General features: G+C 42.2%; 2 protein-coding genes across 2 annotated transcripts in view; both read right to left on the reverse strand.

The window, feature by feature from the left end:
* The window catches only part of TERT (telomerase reverse transcriptase), a 30353-nt gene extending 25226 nt beyond the window's left edge, over window positions 1-5127 (reverse strand). Inside the window, exons 1-2 of the mRNA XM_062611008.1 lie at window positions 4710-5127; window positions 1787-3665 (exon numbers count right to left, since the gene is read on the reverse strand). Coding sequence (XP_062466992.1) covers window positions 1787-3665; window positions 4710-4937 — 2107 coding nt within the window. The 5' untranslated portion in view covers window positions 4938-5127. The remainder of the gene's footprint in view (window positions 1-1786; window positions 3666-4709) is intronic.
* A 5125-nt stretch (window positions 5128-10252) lies between these two features.
* Window positions 10253-26196, reverse strand: part of CLPTM1L (CLPTM1 like) — a 29245-nt gene continuing 13301 nt past the window's right edge. Inside the window, exons 9-17 of the mRNA XM_062611009.1 lie at window positions 25252-25355; window positions 19101-19166; window positions 17955-18005; window positions 17210-17292; window positions 15494-15528; window positions 15105-15160; window positions 14980-15024; window positions 11847-11962; window positions 10253-10583 (exon numbers count right to left, since the gene is read on the reverse strand). Coding sequence (XP_062466993.1) covers window positions 10499-10583; window positions 11847-11962; window positions 14980-15024; window positions 15105-15160; window positions 15494-15528; window positions 17210-17292; window positions 17955-18005; window positions 19101-19166; window positions 25252-25355 — 641 coding nt within the window. The 3' untranslated portion in view covers window positions 10253-10498. The remainder of the gene's footprint in view (window positions 10584-11846; window positions 11963-14979; window positions 15025-15104; window positions 15161-15493; window positions 15529-17209; window positions 17293-17954; window positions 18006-19100; window positions 19167-25251; window positions 25356-26196) is intronic.

Below are 26196 nucleotides of genomic sequence, written 5' to 3' on the forward strand. Positions count from 1 at the left end.
TAAAACCAGTTTAATTTTGACACGACGCAGCTGAGGCTTAAATCTCAAACTTATAAAATGGAAGTAAGTCTCCAGTTCTCTAACCTGTCTGGATTTATTGCACTTCAGGACAGAGACACTCTCATGCACTTAACCACCCAAGACTACTATAAGGAGATAAATCAGTGCTCACTTCAACACAAGCCAGCTAACATTAATCAAAAAATCCAATGACTGTTAGAAAATTCTCCAATTTAAGAGTTGCAATATGCAATTATGATACACAAATTAAATTGGGATGTCGTTAAGTAGCTGTCCTGGAACCAGATACTTTGTTTTGTAAGTTACTAACAACAGATGTAAATGATTACAATTCAGGGAAATGATAAGTAACCATTACTATTACTTTTGGAGGAAAAAAACCCAAACGCCCACAGTGCAGCAAAGGAATGAAATGTGTCTTTGAAATCCAAACACAAGGGAGCAGTTCCATGACAATTAAAATCAAGCCTATGTGTTGCTTTTCCTGGAATAAGGTCAGAGGATAAGAGACATTTTTTTAAGATATGATGTTCCAAATGGCTACAAACCAAATGTGTATCTTACAATAAAAACATTTTAAAATATGTAACTGCTCAGCATTTAAAAAAAACCATCGTTTTGAGTTTCTGAATAAAGAATTAATATGTCTGCTAGAATTGACAGGTTTTTTATGGAAGTGTAACCTCTTCCATTTTTGACATCAGTTCTCAAACATCAGAATTTTTACTGTCCTCTTACATTACAAAGAACCTTTTGTAATTTTAGAACCTTACTGCACCTTTTAAAAAGCAATACCCTTTTCAGTACACGTTACTGTAGAACTAAGTACATTACCAGGAAAGAAAAAATACTGCAAACATATAGTCATGGAAGTGCAATACACACTGTACAGATGGAGAATGGAAGCACACAGAAATGACAGCATGCATTAGATCCTGCAGGAGTCAACTACAAAACCACAGCTACAGCCTGAATTTATGTCTTAGAACAGTGTCTGAAGAAAGACTTCTTCAGAGAAGCAAAATTTACCTGTCACCTGAAACAAGGACTAAACTGAAGGGTTTCACACAGAATTTGGAGCAATCAGTTAATGCCAGGGATAACTTGGTCTTGTGACCTCTGCTCCACTAATTACTCAACCTGAACTAGTGCTCAGTAAGGGTCTCTTGTTTGTAGAGGGCTCTAGAAAGGTGACAGATGGTGGGCAACCCTCATACTGCATGGTTCCCATACTCACATCTTTCTCACAGGGTTGACATGAGTGGCAAAAAACCCAAACACACTGTGGGATGAAGGCTCACTACACTAGCAGAGGGACACATGCTGCTACAAGTGTTTTATCTGCCTTTAGTTCTTTCTGAAGGCTCATGGTAACCAACAAGCAGACTGCATTTGTTCATTACGTGCTTTGGTGATGCTTCAATGAATTTTCAGAGTTACTGCAATTTGGAGGGTAGGGGTGGAAGGGGAAGATCCTTTTTGGAAATGCTCAGGTTCTGAATTCATGTTGATGAAAATGCCATACTATTAAATACAAAAAGCATGAACAATAACAATGAAAACTTCAGGCTTTGGAAGGAAGACAGGCTTAACTGTTCTTCTATTTTTAATTACAAACACTACTAGTTTGCTCTCTCAGCTACAGTTATTACCAATGAACCCAACTACTCTGAACCCTGATTCATTACCCTGCACTTCCCACCTTAAACATGAACACCAGACATCTGACACCCCCCACCACTTAGCTCTTTAATATAAGAAGTACCTTTAACTAGACGAAGCCACATGCAGTCATTCACTCGCATCTTCCACATCAACTCCTTCAGTGAAAGCTTTGCAAACTTCCCCATGGAAATGAATACTTTCACGTTTTTTAAGAACTGGCACTTGTTATGGTTTGAACCCCAAAGCTCAGCAGGGATGACTTGTTCCAGGCACTCCCTCACAAACATGTACACCTGCCAGTGGCTGCTGTGCCGCCTGAGAAGGTTCCTGAGGTCAGACTCACACACCCTTCCTGGATTTTGCTCCTCACTCTGTGACTTCTCATGCACAGGAGTGCATAAATTGTCTGGCACAGTAGTGTGACCAGATTCACATCTGCTGCTTGCCACACCATTAGCAGGCTCTTTCACAAACTGTTCCGCTTGTTTGTGAGCCTCTGCTTCTCCAGGCAAAGTTACCCCACAAGGCAGCTCAGTTTTTCTCACACTGGCTTCAGATATCTTAACAGGGCAATAGTTTTTCAAGATAGCTAAGTAAGGGCACTTTCCATGGTTCTTTAGCAGCTTCTCAAATGTATGTCTCATTTGCCAATAGCGCTTGGGCAACCTCTTCTTTCTCCAGTTGCGATGTAGCAGGTTTCGGTTGTGTTTTTTCTGCAACAGACTTGGATTTAAGAATATAGTTTCTATAAGCCGTCTTCCACCTGCCTGACAGCCCTGCAAGCGATTCAGTAAAAATGATTTAGGAAAACATTCCCGAAAACTCCTGCAGGAATAAAGCAGCAGCTTCTTACTAAAGTACACTGCAGAACGCAAGAGCTTATTTGGTAACTTCTTCACCAAATGACCTACAGGACTTTTTTGCCTTTTGCATTTTGAAGAAATACCCTCCACAGGTTTAGTTTGCACAGAATCCGACTGAGATTCATGCATACACATTTCTACTCCTTTCCTATGGGATTCTGCTTGCATTTCAGTGCTGGACTTTAAAAGTTCATTACTCTGAACTCCTCGTGAACAAGATCTTTCACGTGCCACAACAATCTTCCTGTCACGCGATGCGCGACCTAAAGAAGGACCAGACATATCATTGTTACTTCTTTGAGAAATGTGCCTTTTTTTAATGAGACTTGCAGAATGTGATGCTACACACCGAGTTCCACATCTCTCAGAACTACTTTGGTTTACAGCAGGAGTGAGATTACAAGCCTTTTCCTCTACTCTTGCTCTCTTAGCTGGAATTTCACGTTGTTCCCTATTAAGCTGCCTTTTTAAAGATGGTACCGTAGCTGACAAATACAAACTGGAGCTACTCTGTGTTTCCAGATGCTCAGTAGCCGCTCTAATCTGTCTGCTTGCTTTAGAAACAGCTTTTGCAGAATACCGGTAACTGGGCATCGAGCTTCGTCTCTTGTTATTTTTTCTACTTCCCATGCTGGAGACATTAGTGCCAAGTCTTTGTCTGCTTTTCCACCAATGTGACTTTGAAAGATACTGTCTATGAAACACGAGCCTTTTTTGCATATAGTCAAGCAATCTACTACGTTTACGCTTTGAAAACCTTTGTCTAACAAATGCAGAGGGTGAGCATACATTATGTGGAATAAGTTCATAAACGGGTTGCCCACAAACTTGGTAACAATTACTAGGGGGAACCAGCATAAAGATTGCACAATGTTCCATTAAATACATCATCACATCGTCCCCTATCCTGCTCAGCAGTGTTTCCCAGACGCCACTGGTACAAGTAGTTTCCGTTCCAGTATTGGATAGGTAGCTGTATACACGTGAACATGGCATGACTGGGAGATGAGAACTGTTTTCATCCAGTAAGGCATATCCATATGCGAGGACATTCTTCTTTCTTTTTTCACACAGTCGCTGAACAACTCTTGCAGTAACTTCTTTCTGACTAGACAACTTGAGGAAAGAAAACTAGCTTTTATCACTGACACTTCCATAAACCACAACACACAATTTAAATAAACAGACATGCAAGATACAAAGTCCTAGACACCAAGTTTTGAAGCGGTATTAGTGATCCACACGGGCAATACTAAAGAAGGGTTTTCAAGTGTACCACAAGATGTTTACGTGCAGCAACGTGGGCCTATGACTTTAAGGAAGTCTTTTTAACATCTGCCCTGTTGATCGTGGATTTCATGCCCAGGAAACACCTTACACTATGCCCCTTGGCTCCCCGCAGCAAACCGGCCCCCAAGACCTCCATGTCATTCTGCCCTACACGTGCTTACACAGGCTCTAACCTCCAGGGAACTAACACTGATTTTCTTGAGGCCTCCATTTCCTTTTACGTACAGAAAAGCTCAATTAAACGACTTCGTTCGCAATTCTAAGACAAGCTTATTTACTACCAAAGCGCAGTTCTGCTCATGCACTCTAAAACTCTTAGAAAAGCGGCCTTCCTTCTCCGTCAGGTTTCTTCTGCTTAATTACCGGCCCACAAGCGGTTTCTCCCCTCATACCTCCCCTCACTAGAGTGGGAAGTGGCACCCGTAATTCCTCGCTGCTCCCCGGCCGCACTCGGTTTGCTCCCCCGTACCACACACGGCACGCAGGTAGCCGGGGGCTCAGCGGCACGCAGCCCTTCCGTGGTACCTAACCAACAACCCACCCGCCGCCTTTGTTTGCTCACCCTCCAGGAGAGGAGAAGGGGGAATGCACTCACACCCCTCCCCGCTGGCTGGAGCGGGCTGGCGGGGCCCAGCAACAGCCACGAGGGGCACGCATGAAAGACAGGAAGCGTGGTGCCACCATCTACCGCAGGCAGCGACGCCCTTCCGCAGCCCCCCAAGGGCAGGCACCGGCTCTGGTGCTCCTTCCAGCCACTGGAAGGGGGGCTTCGCCCGGACCCCAGCAGGCCTCACTCCTCGGCGGGGGCTGTGCAGATACGGCCATCCCGGGCCCCACGCAGGCCACCGGCACTCTTGGCCTGCCTCTTACCTGCTTGAAGGTGAAGGGCCGGGGGATAGCGCGGGCCCCCCGGGGGACGCACACCAGGCACGCCCCCACGAAGGTCCGGTAGCAGCCTATGTCGTCGCCCCGCAGCACCTCGGCCTCCCCGGAGCTGCTGTCCTGCAGCTGCCGGATGAAGGTCTCCAGCGGGGCGACCTCCGCGTAGCAGCCGCGCAGCGCGGTCAACACCGCCGCGAAGGAGTCCGTGCCCGCCATGTTGTAAGAGGCAGTGCACGCCGACACCTGGGGCTGCCCCGCGCCTCGCTCCCCTCCCTCCCGTACCGCTGCGCTGCGCTGCGCTCCCCCGCCGTTGCTGCCGGCGGGTGACAGAGAGCTGCTGACTAAAACAACGAAAACAGAGTCACTTTTAAATATGAAGAAAACGCCCTCGCAAAATCATCCCGCGGCTGCTCCGTCTGAGCACCACCGACCCACAACTGCCGGGCAGGGGCGGTGGCCAAGGTGAGGTGAGGCGGGACGGGGCGGGGCAGGGAGGGAGGCCGCTGTCCAGCTCTAGCGCTCCTTCGTTACTTCTTGAGGCGCTATCTCCTGAGGCCATGGGCTCGGCCTGAGGCGGGTGGGAAGGAGCGGCTGTGGGGCAGGGAGCTAGCACCGGCTAACGAAGATGTGTGGTATGGCTTCCGACGGGAATACAGGGTGAGCGGGGACTGGATTGAGGGCAGACTGAGGAGGACTTGGGGGTGCTGGCTGGTAAGAAGCTCAACATGAGCCAGCCAGCTTCAGCGTGCGCTTGCAGCCCAGAAAGCCAGCTGTATCCTGGGCTGCATCAAAAGGAGCATGACCAGCAGATCGAAGGAGGTGATCCTGCCCCTCTACTCTGCTCTTGTGAGACCTCACTTAGAGTATTGTGTGCAGTTCTGGTGTCCTCAACACAAGAGGGATGTGGAGCTTTTGGAGCGAGTCCAGAGGAGGCCATGAAGATGATCAGAGGGCTGTAGCACCTCTCCTATGGAGACAAGCTGAGATAGTTGGGCTTGTTCAGACTGGAGAAGGTTCCAGGGAGATATATCAGCCTCCCAGTAACTAAAGGGGGCCTACAAGAAATCTTTGTATGTGAGAGGAACTTTTTACAAGGGCGTGTAGTGATAGAACAAGGGGGAATGGCTTTAAACTGAAAGAGTAGATTTATGTTAGATATGAGGAAGAAATTCTTCATCATGAGTGTCATGAGGCACTGGCACAGGTTGCCCAGAGAAGCTGTGGCAGCCCCATCCCTGGCAGTGCTCAAGGCCAGGTTGGATGGGGCTTTGAGCAGCCTGGTCTAGTGGAAGGTGTCCCTGCTCATGGCAGGGGGGATTGGAACTGGATGAACTTTTAAGGTCCCTTCCAAACCAGCCTGTGATTTAGGCTTTTATTTTTAGTCAGCTTTGTAGCATCTTTTCAGTGGATAATTTTTGCTGTGTATTTTCGGAATGCTCAGGGTAGTGTGAGTTACAGTCAAGAAAAATGTTGAAGGAAGTTATAAAGTGAGCATTACTACTTTATTAAGGTAGATTTCCTCTGGAAGTAACCAAGAAGATTCCCTTCCCAGGAACCCCTTTAGGACCAGCACTCCATGGAAGATCTGTTTGAAGTAAGAACAACAGTAATGCCTTTGTTTGTTGGTGCTAAGCAGTGCTTATACAGCCTCTAGGCCTTTTTGACTGCTCAGACTGCCCCACTGGCAAGTAGGCTGGTGGTGCACAAGGAATTGGGAGGGGAGACAACCAGGACAGCTGATCCCAACTGACCCAAGGGATATCCCAGACCATATGGTGTCATACTCAGCATTAAACCGAAGGGGGATATTATGGGGTGGCACTGCTTGGGGACTGGTGTGCAATTGGTTGCTTAGGGTTGGTGGTGAGCCGTTGTTTTCATTTGCATCACTTGCCTTTCTTGGGTTTTATTTGCCTATCTGTTGTTTGGGGTGTTCTCACAAATTATTTTCTATTTTTTTTTTAATTATTATTTATTTTTAATTGTTAAGGTGTCTTTATCTCAGCTCGTAAGTTCCTTTCTCACTTTTACCCTTCCAATTCTCCTCCCATCCCACCAAGGAGGGGAAGTGAATGAGCAGCTGTGTGGAGCTTAGCTGCTGGCTGGGGTTAAGCCATGCCACCATGGGTTCAGTCCATGCTCAATTCCTATGTGTTGACATGTTGCTGTTCATGCAGATGAGACTCGTATGTTTTGAGACCTCCACACAAACTCATTCTCTCTGGCACATACCTCTTTGTAGCCCAGATGTGGTCTGCCCCATTGCTCTTGGACTTTGACTCCTACTTTAGTGCTGAAGATGCCCTCATCAACCAAATTCACATCTGATTTCACTCTGCATAAATGTGACATCCGTGACCTTGTCACATGGGAAACAAAGCAGAACTGTGTGCACAGTTGGCTCCCTGAAATTTTTATTTACTTAGTACTTTACATATCACTGGGTTATTTATTTATTTTTTTAACTATGTGATTGCAGTCTGCAGTAGCAAAAAGTTCATGAAAAAAAACAATGCTCTTCTGGTATCAAACAGGTGGGGAACCTGCTGGCAGTGAAGAGGTGGTGTTGATCAGACAGAATATCCTTACCTGGGGATAATGCTGGAGCATTCCCCAAGTTTATGAAATCAGCTTGAAAAAAAAAACAATTCCTGGTTCAATACACAATTTTGTTTTCTCCTATGGATCTTCATAACAACTCAGAGAGGGTGAGGCTGAGTGATTCTTTCTCAAGCAAGTTGAAGGGTTTGTTGGTTTCACCAGATGAACCACTGCTTATTCCTTTCTGTTCTGGCTTTACTTCTCAGCTCCTACAGCTAGATTTATTCACTCAAGAGGGTTTTACACAGATTTATCAGAAAAGCCCAGTTAGTCTGTAACAGGGGGAAGATGCTGTGCTGGTACTGGAGAGCCTCCTGAGGTCCCTTCCCAGTATCTTTCAGTATCTTATGATACAGCTGTAAACTGTATGCTGAGGACTAGCATTACAAATAGATTATCCTGTTTCACTTGAAACACATCTTGAGGCCATTTTCCTCTTGTCCTGTTACTTATCAGTTGAGAGAAAAGACCAAAACCCACCTTGCTACAACCTCCTTGCAGGTAGTTGTAGAGTGGTAAGTCTCCCTGAGCCTCCTTTTCTCCAGGTGAAACAATCCCACTTGCCCCATCTGCTCCTTGTAAGACTTGTGCTCCAGACCCTTCACCAGCTTTTATTGCGCTTCTGGAGACACCTCAGTGTCTTTTGCTATTGCTACGCACTAGTAAGTACTGTGCAAGAGTATCTTTCGGAAGGAGATGAACATTTTCCAAGTTAACTCTAAAACAGCCCCGCCCCAGGCCACTGTAATCTTAACTTCCAAAGCCACCCCAAGCCTAATGAAGATGAGAATGTTTGGTGGCTACCTTGCTGCTTACCAAAATTAATCCTATGACAAGTGAGGAACTTTTAAGTAGATCACAGATACTGATAATCCAGCATAAGCTGCAATACATTCAATGAGCTTTTGTATATGTTTTTCTTCTACATTAACCACACACAGAACCACATTTTTAAGCTGATGACATTTCCACAACTAGAAAACTAAAACACTTCATTTAGTATCACCAAAGGTTCTCTACTTACATAGTTTTTCACAACCTTCCTCTTTAATAACAAAAGGTAACTCTATCCCAAATGCCAAGTCTTTTACTTGGAAATGGTATGCAGAAAACAATGGCTTGAACTGGAAAGTCTCGCTTATTTCAAAGAACTTAGAATGTTCTAATTTTGTATTAGGGTATTCTGAGGTCATTGTCATCACAAGCGCAAGATAGAAGAGCTATAAACTCACAGTACGTAAAGGTGCAAGAGTGATTTTTTTTCAACAGCTGCATACAAAAATTAGAAGCATCAAAAATGCCCGAATATGGTATCCTGCACTTTCAGACGCTGCTCCAGAAGAACCAGTGACTTGTTTTGAAATGAAAAAGGGAATATGCTATGTGAATTATTAATATCAGGAAATTTTTGCACACACCACTATTATTATGCAATGGGAGTCCCAAATTAGTTTGCCTAACAGCCATGAGCGAGCTGCTTCCAACCAAAGCAGGTGCAAGATACAGCAAATGCAACCCCAGTTTTGCATACTTATTTATGTACGTTTAATGCTAAAATCAACAGTCCTCCTTAGTAACAATCGACAGTGTAAAGAGACCTTAACACAAACATGAGTTAAATATCCACTTCAAGACTCCTTTCCATTGCCAGTAGCATGTAAGGAGGATTTCAGTATAAGAAAGACTGCAGTTTGTGACAGAAGAAGTTAGGCACATGTCTTTATCTTTTGGGGACCCAAGTATTTATAAGTTCAGATTTCTTCAGTATCTGAACTGGATACAATAGACTTCATAAAGTAGTTGCAGACTATAGGAGCAGATCTGTGCTCTGCAAGGTTATTCAATTAATATTTTAAATCAGTGACAAATTGGAGTTACAAAGCCTTGCACGAACAGCATGCAATTCAATACGGAAACTTAAGAATCATTTGGGTTAATTTATAAACTTACAGACCAAAGCAAAACTGGAATTGGAAACCAGAATTCTTCCTTTCAGAATTTTTTAATTGCATTTTATTTGCTACTGAAAGGAATGCACTCTGTTTCACTAAAAACCTGGCCTTTAACAATCTAGAACCATGGTTTCTAGATACAGCTGTGTAGTTTGAATTTTGCTGTAATAATTCAACTTGATTATTTCTAGTAATTGGAAAGAAACAAATCAAAATACCTCCTTAAATGAACTGTGCCATGGAATATGGATTTTAAATGGTGTGAAAGGGAGATACTTATTCTTCACCAGGCTGTTTTTTTTCTTCTGTATCCAGGTAGGTTGTTATTCCACTTGAATGATGTGTGTTTCATCTTGTAAGTAGAACTGGGCAGGGAAAGACCCTTTGAAACATGAGAGAATTGGGCTATTAGGTCACAGGCTCACCCCATGATGAAGAATTTGAGATGCATTAAGAGACTTTCCTAGCACATAACAATGATTTACATTATATGAATACCTGCTATGCCAAGAAACCAGAAGGTCTGTCAACAATGCAGGATTTATATAAACTCAGATACATATTGAAAGAAATAATTTTACAGGTTGGGCTGGGTTTTTCTTTTCCACATCTTCATTCAATTTAAGACAACCGAACCCTTCTGCCATATTGCAGGCTAAGAATATGGCAAATTTGAATTTTAACAACCCTGCCTGTCTCATCCTATATTTCCAATGTGGTTTTTTTTAGCTATGAAGGTAAATGCCCACATACAACTTTAATAATGATTTCTAGAATTTGCATGATTTGTAATTATCATGTAGCTCAATATTATACATGTTTGTCAGCCTCCAGTGCTCGATTCTGCGGCAACACACTGACTTTTTTCTTTCATAGCCTAGTGGCATGAGCACTGCACTTTCAGTTAGTGAGTTATCTCAAAAACACAGATTTTGGTATTAATTACAATAGTCAGGACACTCAGGCTTTCACCAAAGAGAAGTTTAAATGCAGGAAGTTTATTTAATAACATCTGGCAGACTGTGGACCTTGTGAGGACAAAAGAGGATCTTGAAATAGGAGGATATCAAAACTAGATTTTGGCAATAGAGAAGATGTATTGTCCATGTAGTTTTGTCATAAGCTTTAAAAATACTCTTATTAAATATGTTTTTCCTTCCTTAAGACCAGATAATACATGAAGCCAGTAAGAGTCCAGGGGTCAGAATCTTCTTCAATTCTTAGTTATTCTCTATGAGCTTTCTTTTTTGGCTTTTCTTCATAAGATTCTCCATACTCATTCACTCTGCTCTTATCCACAGGATAAAGCCTGGCAGAAAAAACAGATAAGTAGTTACAATACTGTCTGATACCTGAAGGAATTACGCAGTTCTGTGCCACTTAATTTTAAAAGTGACTTTCTTTCTCATCATAATATCTATTCCTATTTGTGGCAAAACCCCCAACACTATTAAAGATTAGCTACAGACACATCAGCTTCTTCACATTAAGACTTAACCAGTTGTCTCATACCAGGGCCTCTTAAAAGATGTATGATCTCCTCTAAATCTTGGCTGGTATAATTCTCAAGCAGTCCAGGATATCTCTCAAACTTGAAACCAGCACCCAGCCACTGGCTGAGAAGTTGTTGAGCTGTTAACTTCTAGAAGAATACCTTGGAAGGGGGCCTATTTTATTTCAGTTATGTGTGATCACAGAAACCCAAACCTGGAGTCCACATTTAGTATTAATGGTTAGAGAGACAAATTCATACAGTCTGGTATAATGGGAACCTGGCTTAAAATTCTTGTTTGCTTCACGTATAAATATTTATTCTTGGGAACAAGAATACATTTTCTGTAGCTTCACTTATGAACAGTATTTCAGTGATGACTGCATATAGCCTTCCCTGTTTGATTTTTGTTACTCAAAGAATGTGAAACTCACCAGATACTTGACTTACTAACTTGTGTTTGGAAACCAGATAAAGAGGAAAGCAGAGCAGGGCTTTTTCCTCATCAGAAAACATCCTTAGCTAGTACCTTGCATAGCAACTTGAAAAGCGTGCATCAGATCCTGAGCATATGTAGACATGTAGCCCCTCAGCAAGGGTTAGAAGCCCAGAACTCCAAAATGGGTTTGTGAACAGAAGTTTAAGAATTGCTCTCCTTCATCTTGCTTCAGGTCTCAGGTTAATTTTCTTGGTAACTTTCAAATACAAAACTATCTGCTGAAAGGGATGAGTGCTGTTTTGGGAAGAGAGAAGGGGTAACTGACAAAAACTCTGTGTGTGCTGAGAGGAGTTTCTTGTTTACTCTCAGCATGCTCAAGGGTCCAGGATTATTGTCTGTTATGAGGAAGCCCTTTTGCTCCCCATTTGTATTGAGATCTCATTTTCAGGATACCCTACTCGTTATTCCCTTCACTAGGCACATACGCAACTACCATTATCCAGACCATACTGTACATTACCATGGTATAAAAATCCTCTGGAAAGTCTATCCCAAACTATTTCACAGTTCTTTATAGCAATAACACTGCAACCATCTACAGCACTGTAAAAAAATTTGACAAGTATTAAAGAAAGGCATACCATCTTTGGTAAAGATAGACCAGAAACACCACATCATCTCTAAAGCACGCCAGCCTGTGAGATGTTGGCATAGTGATGATAAAAGCAAATATATCATCAATAAAGGTGTTGAATGCCTACAAATAAACAAAAAGAATACTTCAGTTGGCTGTGAAGAAAGGAAGGAATCTGTCATACAGAACTGCAGGAAACAGGCTTCCTAGAACTATATTTTTCAGTAGGAACACAGACTGCTTGCATATTTATAACAATACCCAAGAGTTATGCTGAAAAACTAATTAATGCAAACTTTAAAGTGCCTTTTTAAAAATGAAGACCATACTGTCTACTACAGATCACACTATCACAGTTACAAGTAAAAGTCATTCATTCCTTGTTTGAAACATAACATTCTATACCACTCAACTAGGCCTACTATAGGTTCTGTTTCTGAAGCAGTAATAAAGTATTTCCTCACTACTTTTTCCTGAGTGAGAAAGTTTAAATTCCCAGACATCCGCTGGGAAAGCAATGCAAAGCAACAGTATTTTGTCAGAGAAGGTGAAGAAAGTAAACAGAAGGGCAGCTCCTCTTGATCTGGCTCTAGCCTAAAGGGAAGACTATAAATCAAGTCTTGCAGTGCACCAGTTCTAGTACTCATATGGTGCAATAAACTGTTTCAGCTCGCTAAAGACAGCAGAAAACAAATCCAGCAAAGAATATTCACTGTTGGGTGAACAAACCGAGTCAGTATCATGGCTTCTCCTTTCAATATTAGCCAGTTGTACATTCCCCTATACCATAAGGGGGAAAATTATGTATTCTTTAAGCAAAGAAGGACTCACTCTTCAAAATGAACCAATGTTTATTTGATGAAACAAAACATCGGTAGGAAAAGGGGGTGTTGGGCAGGATAGAGTTCTGATTAGTTACAACAGGAAAACTCTTTCCAGCAAGTCAAAACAAATCCATCAATCCAAAGTGATCAAAGAACACGGACAGCACTTCTCAAGCCTGTTCAAAGGTTTGTCATGGCACAATGACAAGCACAAGAAGCCTTGGCAAGCTGGAAAAGGCAGCCTTTCCAAGTCAACACCCAAGCATGTGATTCTACAGTGATGAAAGGAGGAAAAAGCTCCATCCTTCAGGCGTGTAGGCAGTCCTCATAAATCACTGAAACTGAATGCATCAAGGTAGCCTATCTAATAGTATTTAACTAGCTAGTCTTCTGCTGAGATTACCGCATTTAAAGGTACTCTTTAGAAAACTATAAAGGGCATAAATGTAAAAACTACAGAAACTGTAAAGTTAATCTCTGTTTTTGCCAAGGTCTTCCAAAACAGGGAAGAGTTAAAATGAAGGAAAAGTAAGCTCCCTAAACCAACAATCACAAGTAAGACCTTAGACTGTTCTTTTCACTCTTCAAGTATAGAACAGAGGAAACTTTAGATATCCAGCAGGAAAAAGTAAATTACCTCTTCCAAAGCCCAGTAAGTTAAACACAATTGAAGCATCATACGCTTCTCTCTACATATACACAATCCTTTGTGGCTTGTTGGTAGCCTCTGGCATCTTAACAGGAACTATAAATGCTGTGTAAGAAAAGGATATTCAGCAAGAGAATTCTACTGTTTTAAATGTTACTTGCTTGGATACTTGCCCTCTGTTGTCTCTTTAACTGTTGATGTCTCTGCTCAGTTATTGGTTTTTGTGACTGAAGTGAAATTACTTCACCAATATACCTTTCCATTAAGAAACATGCTGATTTCCTTATTACATGTCAGAAACACTACATAGGTTTTCTTTTTATTTTTTACTGTATTTCCGTATCAAACACTGTTTAGTTGCTACTCTGCTATCATCTATATTTCCATCTGTTTTCTTAGATGCCCCTAATTCCTTAAAAATGTTAGGGCGGCAGGAAGTTGGGCTATTGCTGTAGGCTCAAATGGAAAAGCTATGAAAGGCAGATCAAATTTTTAAGATTTTAGTTCTCTTGTCCCAGATCACCGTTCAGAAATGGACATTGTGTCTTGAGCGGTTTTTAACAGTTTCTTTTGAAGTACTGATGTTCTGGAGAGTTATTAGACATCGGCACAAAGGAAAAATAAATGAAAGCATTTATGAGTGGAAGCAGAAGAATAAAAGGGCATAGGCTGATGGCATCAAGGTCTTGATGATCCCAACACATCCAGCCAGGGTTTCTCAGGACCCAATGACTAAGGAAGCAAAGGACATTATAGAAACCCTAATGACGCAGAGAGATGGAAAAAGATGGAGTCAAAACACTGTCAGCTCTTTACGGGTACAAGAACAAAACTAGCATGTAGTTGCTGACTGAGGAAGAACACAGAAGATACAGGAACTCAGCAGTGGGTATCCCTTGTCCTCCAAATCAGTGTAAAGAATCCTGACTGGGATACTTGGGTACATCCATCTTGGTGCTTGAATACTCTACAAACCACTTGGACAGACAGTGGGTGCTCGTGGGTGTACAGGTATCAAAGGGTTAGTAAGATGATTTTGTTTTGAAATAAACTCATCTTCCCTCCTCCAAGGTCCTCCAAGTGCTACAGCACTGCATTATTTCCTACAAGGGCAATCTAGGCAGTGGGGACATGCAGCCACTTCTCTTCTGCCACCACACATTGATCACTACACTGTTCAGCAGCTCAGTACCACCCCAGCACAGAACACGGTGTATGTTACTTCAGTCTTTGGCAGCCCCTGGAAGCTGCCAAAATAAGGTCTCATGGTGGTCCTATCTGTTCCTTAAGAACCAGCCTTAATAATATAATTATTGTATTAATACAATAATTAATATAATTTCTCTCCCTGTGAAATAATGCAATAAATTGAGACTGATTAATTTATAGGCAAGACCAACACTTGCACCCTACAAGACAGCTGACAATATAAAAAAACCTATTACTATCAAAACTAGGATACACACATTGTCCGGATGTGGAAGGAATTATGAAAACGGAAATCAATATTTCTTCTTTTTTTTTTTTAAAGAACAGTTTCAAACAAATATAGTTCTTGAAGAAAAAAAAAGCACTGTCAGCCTTAAGCTAAATATTAATAAGCTGTTCCTTGCAGGACATTATTTCCAAAATGAATGCACCAATCTTTAAATTAGAGCTTTACTTACTTTGTATGTGAAAGCCTTCCATGGCAAGTGTGCAACGGATTTCATCTAGGAAAGAAAATATCAATTTGTAATAAAGTCTGGAAGAAGAGACAAGAAAAGTAGTCTTTATCACTTTTCAACCTTACCTTATAGTTTACAAACAGCTGCGGCAGCATAAATAGGAATCCAAAAGCATACACTCCTGAAGATAAAATATAGAAAACTTACAGACAGATGCACAATAGAAGTACATCACACAACTATACTTTCACAATTAGAGATTTATACTCATTTTCCTAAAGAAAGAAGATATATCTAAATCCTTTGTTCCCTTTGGATTGATTCTTCTCCCTTTCTCAATCACTGTGATAATTTTGGAACCTACAGTCAAGTTATTGCTCTATACTGCACTGATCCAGCTGATAGCTGTTAATTTTCTACTTCAGAGTCTTAGCCTCCATTTGAAGATATATGAATAGGAAAAAAAACAACCAACCCCCAAAAAACCTAGAAAACAACATAAGAAGGGACTCACCATTGACAAAGCTGTTAATCAACCAGGAGTACCAGCTACAAACAGAAGACAGCCTGGTTATTTTTTCACCTCATCCAAAAATACATACCTGTAATAACATCCTCTACATGATGCATGCTGACTACTCAAGAATTGGCTATGTTGTAAATTACTTAATGCAAGAACTAAATAACTCCCATCTACCTTTGCTAAGGAAAGGCTCCAGAGAAAGTAGTTTAAGTGAAGGATGCTTATGAGTCCACACAAGAAGTTTGAAGAGATTTATCAACTGCTTAAAACTGAATGTTTTTCAGAACATTCTAAGACTTCTGCACCCAAACTGACATCATGCACCCAAACTGCACACTGAACCCTGACAGACTTTTAAAAATAGCACTGCATTCTAAATACTAAAGAGACACTTAATATGGCACTGTAATGACTTCTCAAATTTCAAATAATGAATACCCTTCACAACAAACTATTATAGTAAACACTTAAAAAGTTATGACAAGGAATCTACATTTTTCCCTCTTTACATCAAATGTTGTTTAATGGATGTTCGATGGTGCATAATCGTAGCAACATAACAAATAGCAGTCAAATTCCACACTTCTGCTTGTGATTGTAAGAACAGCTAAGAACTGTGATGCTCAGGTTACATTATTTAAAATTAAACTTTCACTGCTGTGTTAGTGACGTGTTAATAGCAACATTACAGCTGTAGGAGCACTTCGCTCATCCACAAGCATGTAAAAATTGCATGAGAAAATGCCTGCAAGATTAAAGGATAATCCACTGGAAGATTTTTATTCAGTCACATTTTCTTAGATTTAACAATGACAAAAATTCTACGATATGCACTGTTTTAACTCTCTTAAGCTAGAGCTCAGAGAACCCCGGCATACAGTATTCTGCAGTACTGAATAAACTCAAGAATTTTTGAGAAAAGCAGAATTTAAACGCTGCATATTTTTTACCTCCTTTCTAAGACAAGAACCTTTTTAAAAAAGCCCTGTTTTTCTAATAGCCCAGAATTGTCCCAATTTCTAGTACAAGTGCTACAGCTCATGTGTACAGCAGCAGCAGTTGTTTCTGATGTTACTTTAAGCTACTCTTTGCTCTCTCTCCCTTCCCTTCTGGACCTAAAGACTATAAAAAGAACCCAAAAATATGCTTACATGGCTGTCACCATGCTTGTGTTTGCAGGTTTTTTTCTTCAAACAAGTCTCATGGCTGTATACTTGCTTGCATGTCCCCAATACAAAATGAACTAGAACATTCAAATTATTATTTAGAGTGAAAGTGGGCAAGAGTTTTGCCTTTTCATGAAATACTGAGTCTTCAGCTTTTGTGAAGTATCAATATGTTGCAGGAAGTCCATGGCTCTAAAGGAACACAGAGTCCTCTCTTAGAAACGCTTTCACTTGCTTGCCATCCCAGCTACCGTATTTAGGAACAGAGGAACCTCTTGGCTGGAGCAAATAATTCTGGGACAGTTTTTACTTCTCTCTGTTATTGGACAGGTTCAGTCACAGAACATCTGTCTTGCCACCTTATCGGTTCTCTGAACATCAATGGCAGCTTACTTCCTTCTCTTCTGACTGACAACCTATTCTGGTTCCTGGCTCATTAATCAAACTAACTGATTCGTAACCTATCATCTCAAATTAATTAACATACAAAAGAATGGGAATGTTTCAAATGTATATAAGATCAGTTATAAATTTACAGTACCTTTTGTATTTGACATTCATCAAGGAGTAACCTGCACCTCCAATACACAATGGATAGAGCAAATATGACAAGTATTTCATAGCCTAATAGACAAGGAAAATATTTTTTTCTTAGTTAGTTCACATTTTATGTACTGCAGACTTTTCATGGCATTATTAGGAAGACAGACACTTGTTTTTTTTTCTTCTGAAAATTTCTTCCTGTTCCTAAATGTCTGCTGTTATTTCCAGTATGCTTCCAGTTATAGGTACGGTGGTGAAAATTCCATGCCCAATTCAGATGAGCAAACATCTTAAAGCAAATGCACCAAGACGTAGCATGAATATCAGAGTCTAAGAGTAGCTCTCTACTTAACACCAGTGTTTCCACCAATATTCAACTCCTTTCAGAATCAGGAAGCACATGAACATTCTTCTGATCTAAATAACGAGTACAGATACCAATTTTCAAAGTTGTGAATGGTAACCCTTTAAGACATTTCTCTTCAGATCAGTCACTTACAATTCTGCTTCTCAGAGAAATATTTCAACAAGATTCAGTAACAAAAAAAAAATTCTTTCAGTGTTTCTTTTCACAAGTTATCAGAATGAATTTTCACTCTCTGATCATCTACATGATGATAATCCACTTGACAACTATGACAACAAGGAAAATACACTTGCAGCAATACAAAGAGTAAAACGAGTCATTCAGCAGGCTGCTCATATAGACTTTATAGACCGGAAATCACAGGATTCCTTCCTACCTGGGTATCATACTCCTCGGTTTTTTTTTCAGAGTCATTGTATGTGCCAAACTGCAATACATGAAAAAGTATAATCAAGTCAGAACTGGAAGGAAAAGCACAGCTATGTGACTCCCTAAACAGAGTTTCAAACTGCAAACTAAACTGCTTGGTCATTAAGGTAGGGAACAGTTCAAAATTTTTATAAGCATCTATACAAAAGTCATGCAAGTGTCACGTGCAGCCTGCCAAACACAGGGTATGCAAAAGTTTAATTTTTTTCCCTTCACAAAAAAACATCCAGGAATTCTTTGCTTAGAAAAATGTTGTTGTGAGAGCAGGGTTCAGAAAGGAAAAGGAAAGTCAAGTCACTAAGAATCTGGCAGATACAGGAAGCCGTTATTAAAAACCATAACCGTTTCCATGCATAAAGAGGTCAGTTATGGATTATCTCCACATCTCCAGAAACTGTAACTGCTTCAACAAAGTTCCTTGAATACTGACAAAAGAACAACCAGAGCCATCAGCCACTCGAGATGCATAGGCTTCAAGCCCACAAAAATCTAGTACTTCCTGTGAAGTAAACACTGAAGGTTCAACAACTGTTTCTCCTATGAACAAGAGAAACTTTCAATGCAAACTTGGCTTTACATTAAAAAAAAAAGTTAATTTCAATCACTGCTGCCAATGCATCTCCTGCAAAGTCTCAGGATTTAATTCCTATCCAGAAGATTTATCAAAAGCAGTCCTGCCCCCAGAATATCTAAATGTGCCACAATGGAGAAGTTACATCTGCAGCTTCAGTGAAATTCAGTGTCTTACGTCAAATCCCAGTGTCAGTTAAGAATGCTTTTCCAACACAGTGACAGAAGCACAGTCCCACCCACCTGTTAACATCCAGAGGGACTAGCAGAAGAATTCTGAAGTTTCTCACACATTAAATACATACATTTAGCTTTTTCTTTTACAGAACTCAAAGAAATTTGTAAGTTTGAAAATGCTTATCTAGCTTTTGGATTAAGGTATCTATAAATACAAGATGTATATAGGAAATTTTTATAAGGTTTTTATTCATCTTCATTTTACTAAAAGCCAAGTTGCACAGTAATCTGGAAAAAGATGGACAACTCAAGACTGTAATCATGAACAGGCCAATGTCTACTATACCTGAATTCTGGGCCTCAAACCTTGCCACTTGATTGTCATTTTCAAAGCCTTCTTCACTTTCCAGAGCTGTGATTAGCAAAACCAAAATGTGCACAGAAAAGATTATCCAAAGGAATGCCTTATGCAGGATTTAAATAATCAGAATAAAGACCCCAGAACATCTACTTTAAGCATCCATTGCATAAAGCAGCAACAGCCTGATTGCAGCACACTGCCTGTTTCTCTTCAAACCAAATGCTGTGTCACCAGATAAATACAACACTGGGAGCCTGCACTATTAAGACTTAGATGATACACTTCAAGTACAATAGTGTAGTCCTTCCAGGATACCTGCATTGCAGTGCTTAGGTGGGGATTGCTGCTCTCAGCACCAGCATGCATCCCAGGTCAGCCATTTAGAGAATTCTCTAGTAACCACCTGCCAAGCAGGTTTTCATATACCTCTGAGGTCAGCTGGGGTTTGTATAAAGGTGCCTCAGAACTCTCAACAGTGATTCAGTGGATACCTGCACAGGCATTACATTTCAGTAGTGGGCTGCAAGCAGAAGTCAGTGAATCCACTGATTTGTTTGGCTATGTACTGTACAGCTGTAACAGCTTCACCGTAATGTAGCCAAAGGCTCAGTTCTCCTCAAAATTTACTCATGTACACACCCACATAGGTACTCATGTACCCATCTATACAGATTCAACAATTTAGACAATGCAGTAGGCTTACCAGGAGAGATATGGTCCATGAAGCTTTTTGTGGACAAGGTTTACCTTTAGATACACCAATATTCTCTTCCCACCCATCATACATTCCAAATAAAAAAGGGAATACAGTAAAGATGATCCTTTACTGTCATCTTTGATGCAAGTGAAAAAATTGCTTATTACAGAAGAAATGTCACTTAGTATTACAAGAAAAACAGGAGTTAAGAACAAGTTGTGAAAAAGCTCTTCCCAACAGACAAATTCCCTTGAGATTTACAGCCCGTATGTTCATTTTCAACTTGAGACAACCATGTTATCTCACCATCACTCTAGAGGAGACAATGTTACTTCAACAGAACCAACAGAATATTTCCCTTTAGTTTAAGTGTCCTACACAGTGTTCCTGTATAATCCTTTCAACCCAGTTCCTCCAGCCTGCAGTCCAAAAGCAACAGTCATAGGAATCACAGATCTCAGAGAGATTTAACAGATCTTTGGGCAACTTGAAGACAATCTCAGACAGGCATAACCACAAAATGAGATCTGAATCTCATTAGACTTAAAAATCTCAACCTACTGAAAAATAATGTTACAATAAATGAAATGGTACTATTTAGGACACCGCTGTTCATAGTTTTCACAAGAGCTTAATCTCTCTTATACAATAAGCTGAAACTTAAGGATCACTTTGTGACTTTGCATTCAGTAATTTAATCACTAAGAATTCTGAGCAGTTTTGTTTCCACAGGGATTATCTGCAACAGATGCGTACTCAGGAATTCCATGTGAGAGCCCTGAACTTAATTTTTAAATCCTGAGAAGTAAGTAGATCTGCAGGCAGTGCTAGGTGGAGAAATCTCCCCTTCCTGCTACATCTCTCCCCTTCTTACTACTGCTGACTTGGTGCTTTACTACACATAAAGCTGGCTTCTAAGCAGTACCTGCAGCTAACTGACTGAACATGTTCTTCTGGAATAATGAACACAGCCAGCAGTCTCCTCATTTTCCTCCTTCCCCAAGCACCTCAGTCACAGCCATGGAGAATGCTGCAGATGTGTAGCACTGCCTGATGGCACACAGCCTGCTCTTTGACAAATGTTTCCATGAAGGCTTCTTGACATGGTTATACATGCCTGGTCAAGATGCCTATCAGATAATGCAATAGGAAGGAACCTCAGCATAGCTTTATGTTTGGTTTCCACAGTACCAGCTGGATCATCCCAGAGAAAAATTATACTTCCAATTTAGTTATAAAGGCGTACAATCTCCTCTACCACTGAAAGCCAGTTAAACAATGCTGCAAAGACAGCATATTACAGCAGTATTTTTCCAGTAGCTAGTTTAGCATTCTTATGGAAGTCACTGCAAATAATGGTATTTGGTTCTAGAGCTTTAAGAACTGTCCTGGGTTCCGCAGTAGCAGTCATGTTTTTCCTTTGTGTTAACTGGTACAGTGCTGTGTTTTGACTTCCAGTTTGAGAACAGTGTTGGTGAAGCCGATGTTCTCGGTTGTTGCTAAGTGATGTTTACCCTGACCAAGGACTCTGTGAGGCTCATGCTCTGCCAGGGAGGAGGGGAGGCTGTGAGGAAGCAGAGACGGGGCGCCTGACCCGGGCTAGCCGGGGAGGTATTCCATACCACAGCACGTCATGCCCGGGGTGAGGGGTAACTGGGAGTGACCCGGGAAGGACAGGGGTTCCCGGGTGGAGCTCGTTTCTCTTGGCCGGTGGTATCGTATTCTCTTCCCTTGTTATTTTCCCTTATCATTGTTGTAGCTGATAGTAGCGGTGGTGATTTGTTGCTGGACTGTTTTTGTCTCAACCCGTAGGAGTTGCACTCTCTCGATCCTCCTCCCCGTTCCTCCGGGAGCGGGGAAGGGGAGAGCCCCGGTGCGGGGAGGCAGGGGGGGAGACGGACACGGACCTCGATTGTTGTCAGCTCGGCACCACTCACTGGGAGTGAGTGAACAAGCTACCTGACTGGGTTTAAACCACGACAGTTCTTTTTTGGCGCCCAACGTGGGGCACGAAGGGTTGAGATAAGAACAGATCTGACTGGATTGATAGTCACTCGTCACAATGCTGATTTATTGGCTCTCAAGGTTGTTCCTCTTGATCTCACAGTTTCAGTATATGATATCTTACGTCCATCCGGTACTTGCTGTATTAGTGTTTTTCAAGTATGGGGCTTGGGCTAAGGTTTTTATCCCATTGTACTTTATGGTAATGACTTGTAATACAATAGAATCATTGATCATGAAATTGATCTGGCTTATGTTCCCAGTGTGGTCACCACCTTTATACTTTGGGAGGTATATGATGGAGGTGCTTAGCAATTACACATCTTCTTTCTCCTTCTCAGGTGCTCAACCTGGGAAGGAGACATCCTTTTACCCTCCTAGTCGTCCCCCCAGACCATTTACATTTGAGAGTTTTGAATTTTTTGAATGGCCTTTTAATGCTGTTGAGACTTGTTTGCTGATGGTGATGGGAATCACCATGCTAACACGCATACAGAGTGTGTTTTACCCACTACTGATTTCAAGAGTTAAGCAGATTCAGGTTTGGGTCTTGTCTGGGGTCAAACGACGATGTAGGAGGACCGAGAGATTTTCCCTGAGGCTGGACAGCCATGAGTGGCAGGGTGTGTGGGATAGTATGGGCAAGTATCTAGGTCAGTGGGCCCCTCCAGTACTTTGGAATTTCACTACTGAACAACTGCAAAATCCAGAAGAATTAGTAAAACACTTAAATGAGGTGTGTGGTCATTCTGGCCATACCAGAGATGGACAAATCATGGCAACGTGCTGGGGCTTGGCCTATGCTTACAGGGCCTTGTTCAACACTATCCAGCACCTTCAAAAGGAAAAGAATGTCGGCGGATCTGAGGGCAAAGCAACAGTCGCTACTCAAACTTTGGCTGCAATGAACAGCACAGCTCCTTCTGGCACCCCGGCTGCCCGTGCTGGGCTGGATGTTCAAAGGCAGGGTCTCCTCTACACATCATGCAACCGATGCTACATGGAGTAAATGGGCTGCACTAATTACACAACGAACTCGAATAGGAAATCCCAGTCGTCCAGGCATTCTAGAAGTCATCATGGACTGGCCAGAGGGCAAAGATTTTGGAATGTCACCAGAGGAGGAGGTGATGCGCGCTGAAGAGGCCCCACCATATAATAAACTGTCAGAAAGTGAAAAGCAGTATGCCTTGTTTACTGATGGCTCTTGCCGTATTGTGGGAAAACATCGGAGATGGAAGGCAGCTGTATGGAGTCCTGGACGACAAGTTGCAGAAACTGCTGACGGAGAGGGTGAATCGAGTCAGTTTGCCGAGGTGAAAGCCATCCAGCTGGCCCTGGACATTGCTGAACGAGAAAAGTGGCCAGTACTTTATCTCTATACTGACTCATGGATGGTGGCAAATGCCCTGTGGGGGTGGTTGAAGCAGTGGAAGCAGAGCAACTGGCAACGCAGAGGTAAACCCATCTGGGCTGCTGCACTGTGGAAAGATATTGCTGCCAGGGTGCAGAACCTGGTGGTGAAGGTACGTCATGTAGATGCCCATGTACCCAAGAGTCGGGCCACTGAGGAACACCAGAACAACCAACAAGTGGATAAAGCGGCTAAGATTGAAGTGGCTCAGATGGACTTAGATTGGCAACGTAAAGGTGAATTATTTTTGGCCCGGTGGGCCCATGACACTTCAGGCCATCAGGGCAGAGATGCAACATATAGATGGGCCCGTGACCGAGGGGTGGACTTAACAATGGACACTATTGCCCAGGTTATTCATGAGTGTGAAACATGTGCTGCAATTAAACAAGCCAAGCGGTTAAAGCCTCTTTGGTATGGAGGACGATGGTTGAAGTATAAATATGGGGAGGCCTGGCAGATTGACTATATCACACTGCCACCAACCCGCCAAGGCAAGCGCCATGTGCTTACCATGGTGGAAGCAACCACCGGGTGGCTGGAAACATACGCCGTGCCCCATGCCACTGCCCGGAACACCATCCTGGGCCTTGAGAAACAAATTTTGTGGCGACACGGCACCCCAGAGAGAATTGAGTCAGACAATGGGACTCATTTCCGGAATAACCTTATAGATATTTGGGCCAAAGAGCATGGCATTGAGTGGGTATATCACATCCCCTACCATGCACCAGCCTCTGGGAAAATCGAACGGTACAATGGACTGTTAAAAACTACACTGAGAGCGATGGGTGGGGGAACTTTCAAGCATTGGGATACACACTTACCAAAGGCCACCTGGTTGGTCAACGCCAGAGGATCTGCCAACAGGGCTGGCCCAGCCCAGTCAGAACTGTTACATATTGTAGAGGGGGACAAAGTTCCCGTGGTGCATATGAAGAATTTGCTGGGAAAGACAGTCTGGGTAATTCCTGCTTCAGGTAAAGGCAAACCCACTCGTGGGATTGCTTTTGCTCAGGGACCTGGATATACTTGGTGGGTAATGCGGGAAGATGGGGAAGTCCGATGTATACCTCAAGGGGATTTGATTTTAGGGGAAAACAGCCAGTGAACTCAATTGTATGCTGTTGCCTGCTGTGTAATGCTTTTATAGCCCATCAACTAGATGTCTCCAGGTCACCAGCGACTGGCCCTGACTTCCCTCCAGCCATCATCCCAACAGAGAATGAACTTTGAACATCATGGACCGAATGGACTCGGCAGCATTATAGGGATTGGTCCATGCACTAAGAAAATGATTTTTCCTCTTGGTCTGTATGTATATGGATGTATATATATGTGGGAGAGCGATGGTGTATTGAAAAATGTGGGATCTGAGCACGACGTGAATGGTATGGAATAAGGGGTGGATAATGTCCTGGGTTCCGCAGTAGCAGTCATGTTTTTCCTTTGTGTTAACTGGTACAGTGCTGTGTTTTGACTTCCAGTTTGAGAACAGTGTTGGTGAAGCCGATGTTCTCGGTTGTTGCTAAGTGATGTTTACCCTGACCAAGGACTCTGTGAGGCTCATGCTCTGCCAGGGAGGAGGGGAGGCTGTGAGGAAGCAGAGACGGGGCGCCTGACCCGGGCTAGCCGGGGAGGTATTCCATACCACAGCACGTCATGCCCGGGGTGAGGGGTAACTGGGAGTGACCCGGGAAGGACAGGGGTTCCCGGGTGGAGCTCGTTTCTCTTGGCCGGTGGTATCGTATTCTCTTCCCTTGTTATTTTCCCTTATCATTGTTGTAGCTGATAGTAGCGGTGGTGATTTGTTGCTGGACTGTTTTTGTCTCAACCCGTAGGAGTTGCACTCTCTCGATCCTCCTCCCCGTTCCTCCGGGAGCGGGGAAGGGGAGAGCCCCGGTGCGGGGAGGCAGGGGGGGGAGACGGACACGGACCTCGATTGTTGTCAGCTCGGCACCACTCACTGGGAGTGAGTGAACAAGCTACCTGACTGGGTTTAAACCACGACAAGAACTCACCTCAATCACTGCACCAATGCCTGCTGGGATCAGCACCAATAAACTTGTTTGTTCATCCAAAAGGAAGAGAAATATTACCACAGTACTAAAGCAACGCCAAAGCACTAGAGAGAAATAATGAAAATTAAAGGCTTATTAATATTTAAATGAACAGCTGAGATAACAGAATTTTGTTGACCTATTTACTACAGTTCCACCTTGCACAGTTTAAGCATAAACTTATATATATATCTTGATATATCAAGTAGTCCTAGAAACAGCCAGTGATCTATATACCTCCAGCCAAATAAGGAACAAAGGTATTTTATGAAATCTTTATCACAAAAGATGAAAGGAAATGCAAATATTTAAGGAAAACTCCTGTACTGCAGCAATTCAGCAATATATCAGTACTATTATGAACTATACTCATGAATCTTGTCTTGAAGAAGCTGAAAGGCTGTGAGGTAATGGAATGTCAGCCTTTGAAACCCATGCAACTAACTTTATGCTTGTAAATGTTAAGAAGTATATTTTTGGGTTATTCTTCAGGTTTTACAAAACCTTGCATGCTTTTAAGTGTCTATCAACTAATTCTTAGATTCAAATATCCATTTCCCAGAGGAAGGACAGAAAGACATTAGAGCTACAAGACACCGAGACATCAACAATTACACTGTACCAGAGCAATAGCCTGTGACCCTTCTCCATCAGGGCAAGAAGGAGATACAGGCAGAAAGGTGACAAAGGCTTGCTAAAGAGAAGCAGGAATCGACAATTACTGGAGAACAAAGACTCATCCTTTGATAGTACAGTTAAAAAAACCCTTTGTCACTCAGTCTCCAGTTTGATTTTCCTCACTTTTCACTTTGAATTTTTACTAACTTTTTGGCATACATATGCTAACAGCAGTACAAATGCCTTGCAGAAACAAACGCACTGTGATAAAGGCAGGAAGAAGATTCT

The sequence above is a fragment of the Pezoporus occidentalis genome, unplaced genomic scaffold (assembly GCF_034315485.1).
Source record: "Pezoporus occidentalis ecotype Australia unplaced genomic scaffold, CSIRO_AGI_Poc_V1 ctg15, whole genome shotgun sequence".
Classification (NCBI taxonomy): Eukaryota; Metazoa; Chordata; class Aves; order Psittaciformes; family Psittacidae; genus Pezoporus; species Pezoporus occidentalis.